Below are 10,296 nucleotides of genomic sequence, written 5' to 3'. Positions count from 1 at the left end.
GAGCGGTATTGCGATATGAGCGTAGTCTTTGATTAATGATCTGAAGTATCCTGTCAAGCCTAAAAAGCGCATCAATTCTAATAAATTTGACGGAACTGGCCACTCAGCGACTGCGGCAATCTTCGTTAGATCTGGCCGTATGCCCTCCCGTCCCACTCGTGCTCCCCCAAAAATGACTTCGTTCATGAACAATTGTGTCTTCGTTGGCGATATTGACAGGTTCCGTTCTCGGCACCTGGTGAAAAACATGCGTAAGCGATCCAATAATTCACTGAATATGTTTCCCGCCATTGCCATCGTCGACGTATAGCTCCATGAGTAGTTTGACTAGGATATCTGACAGAGCCAGTGCTGTAAGGTCACTGAAGCACGAAGGAGCTCCTTGCACGCCCATTGGCATTCGACGATACACTTCATATCCTCGCCCTTCCGTGTAGAAGCATAGGTATGGTTGACTGTCTTCCTCTACCGGTATCGCATAGAAGCCGGCTGCAAAATCCAATACGCAAATATATTCGTGCCCTGCTAAACGTTGTTGCTTCGCTGCAATGTCCCCTTGTGGTGTTGGTGCAACTTGAGAGATTTTATTGACATCGTTGAAGTTTTGACAGATACGCCATTTGACCTTTGGCATATCAATTTCCTTCAATTCTGGTTCTGCTGCTGATGCTGAGTCCATGTCAATATCTAAATCCGGCGGCTCACCGAGTGCGATACATTGCTTATTAACAATCCTCCGTATGTCCTCCATCGAAAGGCTTGTCCCTGAATGTGTTTTTTGTACAAGGACCGTTGATGCGACGGCCTTTACTTCGTCTGATTTGATAAACCTTGTAATTCCTGCTTCCCGCATGTCGTCCAGTACTGGGAACAGGTATTCTCATTGCGGTTTGGTTAACAGTCGTTGGTGTACCTTCTTCGAGAGTGTAGCGTCTGGTGGAATCTGTAGTCGGAACTTGATGAAATCTACTTGTTTCACCTCTCGTACTGATAGTGCGAAGACGTCTGCGAATTCCGCAATAAGTGCTTGAGTCTGTGCCTGTTGATCTTCTGTGAGGTGTTCTCCATAACGGACCGCGTTCACTATTGCTTCCACTCGTGCTGGCCAGAATGGTCTGTATTTGGTCAACCTAGTAAAGATATCTTTGGGTAGTGTCGAGGTTGATGGGTCTAGTACATCACATGCTGTAGGTACTTGTTCTATATCTTCCACTTCAAAAACCGATTGAGGAACTGAGTCTGATTGCGTTGCTTGATGAGGGGTGATGGTGAGCTCGTCCGTGTTCCTTTCGCTGATGGGTGCCTGTTGAATTGAAGTGTTAGTTGATGACTCGAGTTTATGTACGTCTATAGGTGATGGTATAGTAGATACATGTAATATATTATTATTGTTATCGTCGTTCTGCTTAAGTATAGACATTGAAGATGGTACGATTTGATTAAAGGTGGTACTGGATGGGAAACGGATAGCTGTAGGTAAGCATGGGAGCGGTAACGGTCGAAATGTGGTGAAGTTCGAGATTCGATGGAAGTCGTTACCATATGGAAGTAGTATGGCGTCACTGCTATAATCGTGTATTGCACGCACTTGCTCTAATAGTGGTTTTCCGATTAGCATGCGCCACGATCCTCCGCTAGGAAATACTTCGACGGTTGTTTGAATATTGATCGGTCCCCAGGAGATTGTTCCTGACCATACACCGGTTGACAATACTAGGGAGCCATCAGCCATACGCAGCGTTCTAGAAGATGGACTTAGCAGGGATAATCTTCTTGCGATCCGCTGAAAGGCTGCCGTGTCGATTGCGTTGATCATGGTGCCGTTGTCGACTATGGCTAGGATTCGTATCTTCTCTCCCTGAGGTCCGTGTAGATGAGGTACCGTAAGGAAGGGATTGCTCGTTTGAGTTCTGATTGCTTGCCCCGCGTCATCCAACAAATAAACATCAGTGATAGTATTGCTAGATATAGTGGAGGGTACAACCGAGTGCACGTTCGTTGATAGATTCTCAGACGATGTTACTACGTCCGTAACTGAAGAAGAAAGATCTGTAGTCAAAGGGTTACTAACTGGTAGCGAGTTAGTTTGCGAGAGACGAGAAGGTAACTTGACAGGCATGGTAGGCGATCCGTTCTGAGTATGTACAATATTGAGCGCTTGCGGCGCTGTAGAGGATGAAAAAATGAAATGTTCTGGCTTCGTCGACATGGGTGATTGGTTGGTGGACGGACTCTGATCTTGTGGGACTACTGCTGGTCCATCGTTTGCAGTGGTCCCCCCTAGTTTTCCGAACTCCACTCATAACCTTGATCCGAAACACCTGCTCCCTCGTATGGTTCTCCCCAACCGAGTTCCTCCTGCGGCGCAATATGGTAGACTGGTGCGGACAGTGTGTTCCCTTGCGGTGGGAAGTAAGGATGATTCGACGTGGTGATGTATTGGACTGGTGTGGGGTATGGAATTCGTGGTGTCTGCTGCTGGGTTGCTCGTCGCAATAGTCCTGCTACGTACTGACGCCATCGAGTCTCATGTGGTCGTAGTTGACTCGTAGCTGTGCACTGCGAACTAAGGTGTGTCGGATCCGTGACCATTCCACAACTATAACACTCTCCCGATCCTAACATTGCTGTTCCCGGACATAGGGGATATGGCCATTCTAACGATTGAGCACTGTCCATACCATATGCTCTGTGCCATAGGCTGACATCTGCTTCATATTGCCGCATCCCAGGTTCTGTGTTAGGCCTTTGCGGCATCAGAGCCATCTTTTCTAGAATCTGGGAGCGAGACAGCTGTACTCGTGGGATAAATGTTCCCCTATTGTTGCCATACGTTGGGTATCCACTGCGCACTGGTATTCCTACGTTCATTGATGGTAACATTGCTGGTGCTGTGGTGAATGATGACGGGTTGAGAGCGTTCGGCATTCGTACTGGTGCAGGGTGGTTCGTGGGTGATGCGTGCTGCAGGAATTGTTGTGGAGCGGGCGAGGGAAATGCTATGCTTTGCATCTTGAGTTTGGAGATCTCTACGTCCCTCGCTCATTCCTTGTCTAAATTCTCATGTCCTCATTTGAGTTTGATGTTCAGCACGTCCTGTATGTCTTCCACAAACTCGTCCCATGAGTTGTAGACACACTTGAGATGGTCTTTCAACAGGTCCGGGATGCCTTCTAATGCATACTCAATCATTGCACCATCCACATCACCCATTCCCAGTGCCAATCACGAGATGTTGACCGCCCAGGTTACATGTGCATAGTTACCCGTCCTCCCTTCTTGCGTCCAAACTCCAATTTCATCTTCTTTCAACACTTGCGCCATGATGCGCTCCTTCTGTTGCGCTCGCGTGAGTTTAGGACGCTTAGGAGGTGGCCAGCGTTTGAAAAATTCAAGTTTGAGGTTGGCGAATGAGCTGAGATGGTGGGACGTTAAGTTATGGTACCATTCTTCTGCAACTTCTCCTGGTGTCAGCTGCATGCCGAACCATTGAACGCGCTGTGCATCTGTCCAAGATATAGGGAGCGATAGTTCAAATTGAGCGAACCACGCTGATGGATTCTCGTTCTCCCCATAGTCACCATAGAAGAGTGGTACTGATTTCACAGTGTCTGGTGTACCCATTGTCTGTGTTTTGCCTAAGGCTGCCCGTGATTTGTTTGATTTCGAGGTTGTTATGAGAGGTGGTTTACGAAGTGCCGATGTCGTCTTTGCTACTGACTTACTTCTCGGTCTAGTAGGTGTAGTCGACGATAACGAGGTTTCAGTAGAATCTGAGGAGGGAATATTGTCTACCGGTGTGAAGTGTGCTGGGTGAAGGCGAAATGCGCCTCCGGTTTCTCCCGATGGTTCGTATTCAACGTAGTGAGGCAGTGGCAGAGAAACGTTACGTCTCCTTGGTGTTGTTGGTGCTCCTTCCAAGGGATTCATTGGGGAAGAAGTAGGAGGAAGTACTGATAGTGTGCCTCTTCGCTGTAGGCGTCGCAGTCTTCAATAGAAATTCCACCTGATCCGGGTTCCTGCTTGATTTCGTGGGTCACCTCCCCACTCTCATCACCATATGTCCTAGCCAGCCTTGCGCTCAGGAAAGGGTGAAGACAGCGTCGTCGTCGTCGTCTGTGGTATGATACAAGAGTGTGCTCTATGTGCTCCTAGACCCCAAGCCCCGGAATCTGCCGGTCGAGTCCTTGCCTCCTCTAACTGCGTCATCTGCTCTACTCTCCTATCCTCTGCTATCCCTCATGACCACGTCCTCCTCCTATCCCTGTCTCCCCGGCCTTCACCCGAAGCTCCCCACTACAATGTGCAGTTTCCAGTTCATCATCCTTGCTATCCTCGCCACGCGCATGCACCTTCATCTCTGGCAGACGGACCGACATCCACACGGCTCTAGCACCCTCGCGAGTATCCCAATGTCCGAGATGCCATCTGTAAATTCTACGGTGTGATGTCTTATCCTGTGGCGTATTGGGTATCGTTCGTGGAGCAACGCTTTGTCCATACAAGATGATCTGCAGGGTGGGCTTGGTAGAGTTAGTTACGTTCTTAACTTATAGGATGAGCCTGTCGAGGGGTGGGAGGAACATTTAGATGCATTCGTCTATTTAAAAAAACAATTCGGGCTTACTACTCCCGGCTTTCTGTCGCGCTGGTGCAAGCTGGGGAACCAACTCTTAAGCACAAGTTTGAAGGGCATGGGAAGGAGAACTCGAATTTCGTCTTTTTGTACGACAACATCCACATTATGAGCAGTTCGTTGAGCAACATGATGTGCAAGGGGGGTGGAAACAATAGACTTGTTGTGTGGGAACTATCGGAAGGCAATGGTGGTTGCATATATACACGGCAGCAAAATTGCGTGTGGAAGAAATGGCGACGGAAGCGTTCAGCGGCGGAACAGCAACAGAGAGATGAAGAAAGGGGTTTCGACGGGTCATAGCAGGTCTGTGCAGCAGCTCTCGCGATCTCTGAGCGGGTGATTATAATATAACTAAGGAATAACCGGAAGTATAGTGCGGTATATTATCGTCGGAGGCCTCATATAGGTACAAGATCGGTTAATAAACTGATATAAAAAATGAATCCTAAAGAGGTAGACCCAGCCAAAGCCAACGCTCCGAACCAAGCAGCTTTGGTTTGACCCAAGTCTACACCATTGAACAAGACAACGTCATATGCATCTTGGGCCCCTCTCCCCAACATGCTTGAGTTGCAGTAGCAATTATCATAGGTACTTGTAAACTCCAGCATCCCTGCCACAATTATCCAGATTGCATTGATGATTGCCAACAATTTCCCTCCCCATCTCAAAAGGTTCGATAGTACCTTCGCGAGACTGAGAGTGGTGGATGAGAAAGAACCATTGGGTCTGTCTGAGTACGAGGATGCGTAGTGCGACAAGGTGCTCGACATAACGAGCATCGCCCATACTATCGTTGCAAGTGTGCCATAAATGAGGTAACCGAGAGATCTACAACCAAAGCCCTGTCGTGTGCCGCTAATCAACAACCAGATAATTATGACCGCATATAAGATGATACTTACCATAGTCGGAGTAAAATATACAACTAATACTGCAGATACAGTTGTTGCCCATTGCAAAGCTAGGGGCAGCAACGAGGCCACGAACATGCGAAAGAACATCCCTGTAGCCCAGGGGCTTTGTACCGCGTATCGCGGAAGTTTGCAGTAAGCATCGACTTCTGATGCATTGCCTCTCCTGTTGCCGAGTTCAATAAAGTTCCTCCTATTCGCGTTTGTCCATGTAGCACCAATCATGACTGGCCTGCGTATTCTGGCGTTGTTGGAGGCTATTCGAAAAGCATTGAGGACGTCTTCCGCTGACCAAGACCATGAAATGGCCCTGGCATAGTTATAGATGGGCGGAGTCAACATTTCATCAGGAGACGAAGGACTTTCCATATTGGTATCAATGGATACTGCTCGTCTTTCTGAAAGATCCGATGCCTTTACAACAACTCCATGATTAGTGGTTACAAATGCCATTGCATCCGCGTTTTCTATGGCCTTTCTAACTTGTGCATAATCGCACTTTGGGGACAGTTGCAGCCAACCTATAACGATTGGGATAAGCCACAACCACACTGATCCCGTCGCTTGACCGCTGTTGGAATGGATCTCGGAGGGAATGTCAGATAGCGAGCTGGCGACCGTCAGTAGGTAGGTGATGACAACCCATGCAATGGATGTCACAGATGCGATGGACCAGGTATGAGTGTAGTTGAGAAAATCGGCAATGGTCGGCCACCAATCATCATTCTGTGGCAAAATAACGAGAGAGCTCAGCAGCGAGTCTTCGTTTGTTATTCTCAACGGACTTTGTTGAAGGCTTATAAGGATACGGACAGCATCTTTAGTGTTAGGGAAGAATAGATCTTCGAACTGACGACTGATCCAGTTGGCATTGAGAATGGTGAGAATCATCGAGTAACCAGCGAGAACCGGTGATCCGACTGTGAGGATGGCAGACATAAGATTATCAACTCTATGTCTTGCACCGAAAGGCAGCTGAGAAATGAGTGCAAGGTAAGGTAATAACCAGGTGCCGAACTGTTGCGACATGTTTGCCCAGATGGGACTCTGTGTTCCAGAGCTGCACTGCGAGAGACACGTATGATACGTGAATCCAACTGCGTTCATAATGTCCGACGATAGGACATTTCCGCCATTGCCGTTCACCAATCCAGATGGATCGAGCCTCCCGTTCGCATGATTTCTGAAATTGATAAAGCAATCGGTAATATTGAAGTTGCTGGCATATGCCCCTTTGAGAAATGGGAGCAGCAGTAAGAAAAATCGAATTCCTGAGAAAATAGTGAGCATAAATCATTATGAGCCATCAAACTCACTATTTGTATCGCGCATGAGCAAAGTCGACTTTGATCAATGGGGTGAAGTGCACTTAAGAAGGAACTTCCTATGTGAATTTATCAGTGCGTCTTTGATAGCCGCTCAAAACTTGGAAGTGCTGAAAAGATTGTGCTCTTGGGTATTTCCTCGCCAAGAAACAGTTCTAGACCGCCATATAGAATTCTTATCTTGGCTATCCATGCCATACATGTTGTTAGTTCATGAGAACTCCCACTTGAGAGCTGCGGGAAGCTGTAGCAGGTAATAAGCTGTAATACAAGACAGACGTAATTGCTGTGCTGATGAGCAGGCATTACTTTTAGAACCCGCTTGCACAAAACGGGCGCGGGAGGGAGCACCTGCTCAATACACAATCGTTGTGCAAGCAGAAGTGCATGCGGGGGGCATCGGGGCCGGCGGCCCACTCAGGGAAAACCTCCCACGGGAATTTTGAAAATGTGACAACAATTCTCGAGAATTATGGCAAACTTTCATCAAATTTTTGTAAAAGCTTGTAAATAGTTGATAAATAGTCACATCCATAATGCAGTCAGTGAATGCACTGAAAAAGATATCTACAGGGCTCTAGTTGAACCTGCCATGAGATATGTAACTAATTACTAGTATATCAAAAATGTAGAGTTCACGCAATGCAGAACGGGGACATATTTAAACAGGTGGGAGGGAGAATTCGGAGGTGTCTGCTGCTGGCTACATAGAGCTCGCTCGAAGGGCCTTAGCCTCAGCGACAACAAGTAAATTGAGAAATTGAAAATCGAACCACCAACGATTTAATTACTAATCACAGGGCTCCCACGGTTGATTTCAATGAACTCATTCGAATATTCATGTTTCACTCTGCAACTTACACGAGCCGCGGCAACCACTTGCACACCCTGTCACGTCGTTTTCTTTATGTTTTCATTCTCCCTTACGGTTACTGTTGGGGACTCTAGGTGAGAGGCATGACCACCACAGAGCTAAGTCTCGCTCCGAGCGGGCGTCTGAATTCTGTTGTCGCATTCATCTGTGCGTGGTCATTCAAACCAGGTGTCTATGTAGGATTCCTTTTTTTCTCTTCTTTTTGGCGGTCCAACCGGCCTTCCTGATCTCTCCCAGCTACAGGCTCAATTTGGAGCATACACATAGCTCAAAACTGCATTCTGAGGGTGAGTCATGTAGTTGAATCCTGGTTTCACAGCAACCCGCTCATGCTCACTGTCAGAATCGCAAATTCCCTACTCGAGCTGCAGCTCAGGCCAGAGCCGGGCCACTGCATTCTGAGGCGCGCAGGTGAGTCATGTGGTTGATTCCTGGTTCCTCCCTACCCGCCTCCCCGTGGTCCATGGCTCTAGTGTGACGACTGAGCAGGACGAACATCCCATGGTCTTGGGCCTCACTGCTAGCCCTATGTTCGGTGGCAATCCTACTGCAGCCTTCCGGTATGGTGCTCGGATTGGAGACTACGAATATTATTGACATGCTTCCAGGAAGTTGGAAGCCAACCTCGACTGCGTTATTCATAGTCCTCGAGCCAATCGGGATGAGCTCTTGACTCATGTCCACTGTCCAATCTTCCGACATGTGTGCTATGATACACCGCAATACTCTGATCATAACTATACTTCTAAAAATTTATCAGCAGTCGATGCCATTATTACTACTATGAACATCGGATCCCGAATTCCATGGTCTCAGCTGTGGTTACTGTGGTGCATCTTTTTCTAACTGTTCAAGCACTATCTCACTGTGTTCTACCAGATTTTTTCTTCCCTACTTGATCTGAAGTTGGTTGACTTTGCATCCGCTGAGTTGAAAGCAGCATTTGCGCAAATTGATTTCAATGGGATGAGTAGGGCATTCCTGATAGCACAGGGACTTTGCGTTACACGTTTTGTCTCATTTCCTCATTTTCATATCTTGTGATTTGCGATATTCTAGTATTTAATCACATTATAATCATTTTGTTGTATTCATGTGGATTTTCATAAATTTTCACCCATCCGTAGAGGGACTTGAAATATTTTAATGTATTTTCAGAAAGTCAGAAAATTTTACAAAATTTTCGCGGGAGGTTTTCCCTGATGGGTTGTGCATCCTGGAGGTTCAACAATTTATGCCTGCAAATGATCGGTAAAAAGTGTGTATAGACCTTGTGAGAGGACTCCTCAATGACTTACTACTAGCGCTAGAGCGTTCCAAGCCTTTCAGTGAGTTGTGATGGCCCATAGGCGGACCAATGAAAGGAAAGCACACATTATCAGGGGCCGAGTCTGGTGAGATAGTTGATAATACTGACACATTGAGTAGTTACACATTCTAAAAAGAATTCAGACTGTGTCACGTTGATGTGGGTGGTGCAGCAGTGTTATGCAGTAATGATGGAAGAAGCACATGGCAATGGGCTTCGTTACGGCGCCTTTGACGCAGCTGATGAATCGAATATCTAGATCAATCATAAATGTGATAGACAATACCTGGGCCATCTCATAGTTGCTCATCAAAAGATGTTAATGACCTTAACGACCTGAGCCATACTGTGATGAACGAACTCCTGTTCACACTGATGAGGGGTCCGATCGGACACAGCCAGTGCAAGGTAGGACTCGAAGTCTTTACTGGTACGACCAAGAAGTGCCGGTAAATGCCAAGCCAATCCACGAAGGAGGTCCCGAGGATCAATGGTACTTTGTACGCTTAGCCTATTTGAAGACATAATTAGAATTGGACGCAGTTAAGTCGTATCTAGGTGGCTGTGAGGATTATGAACCATTTGTCATCTTGACTTGAAACCTCACCCGAACTCCATTCACAGTCTTCATATCCTTACCCCCATCTTTCAGACCTCTCACTCATTCCTTGATCCTCATCATGTACACCGTGTCACCACCATGCCTGATAGCTCAAAAAGCCGGTATATCAGACTTGAAGGCGAGTCCCTCCGTATCACCTTCGCATCTGTTTCATGATCCTCGCACTTTATGTACAGTCGTCGACGGAATGAATCTTCAAGTCCCTCCCGACCGCGTTCCCGCTGGCATTTAAATATCTATCAATTTCGACTCCCGGAGACGCTGGAAATCAGCCATCAGTGTCTCATCATCTGACATACCTTAGCTGATATACGTGATCTTCGGGTGTTCTCGCGTTTCCTACTCCCACTTCATACGAAGACCTGCAAGCGGCAGCACGTCAGGGTCCGGTCATCACCCCCATTGCCAGTAAGTACCCATCATTGTCCCGACGTCAAGAGAGCCCCATCATGTTCCTTTGCCATCCATTGTTCTCACAGATCTGAATATTCCCCAAGTATCGCTTCACCAGGGCCATACAACGCGCATCTTGGACGAACCCAGCGGAGCCAATGGCGGATTCAATGGTACTCTTGCGGATAACGTAGGACGAGATTATGCCCCCATCATCAAC

The 10,296-nt window shown here is 47.3% G+C and overlaps 1 protein-coding gene across 1 annotated transcript; it reads right to left on the bottom strand.

The window, feature by feature from the left end:
• Positions 1 to 5,037: 5,037 nt before the first annotated feature.
• Positions 5,038 to 6,885, bottom strand: F5891DRAFT_1251268 (uncharacterized protein; the record flags this gene model as incomplete). Its single annotated transcript, XM_041369897.1, has 3 exons — positions 5,038 to 5,484; positions 5,545 to 6,824; positions 6,870 to 6,885. 3 exons carry the CDS (start codon positions 6,883 to 6,885, stop codon positions 5,038 to 5,040), a joined length of 1,743 nt encoding a protein of 580 aa, XP_041221218.1.
• Positions 6,886 to 10,296: the final 3,411 nt, after the last annotated feature.

The sequence above is a fragment of the Suillus fuscotomentosus genome (genome assembly GCF_016647785.1).
Source record: "Suillus fuscotomentosus strain FC203 chromosome Unknown F5891scaffold_64, whole genome shotgun sequence".
In the NCBI taxonomy this organism is placed as follows: domain Eukaryota; kingdom Fungi; phylum Basidiomycota; class Agaricomycetes; order Boletales; family Suillaceae; genus Suillus; species Suillus fuscotomentosus.
The sequence above is the reverse complement of the archived record's forward strand: the minus strand, read 5'-3'. Positions and strand labels throughout refer to the sequence as shown.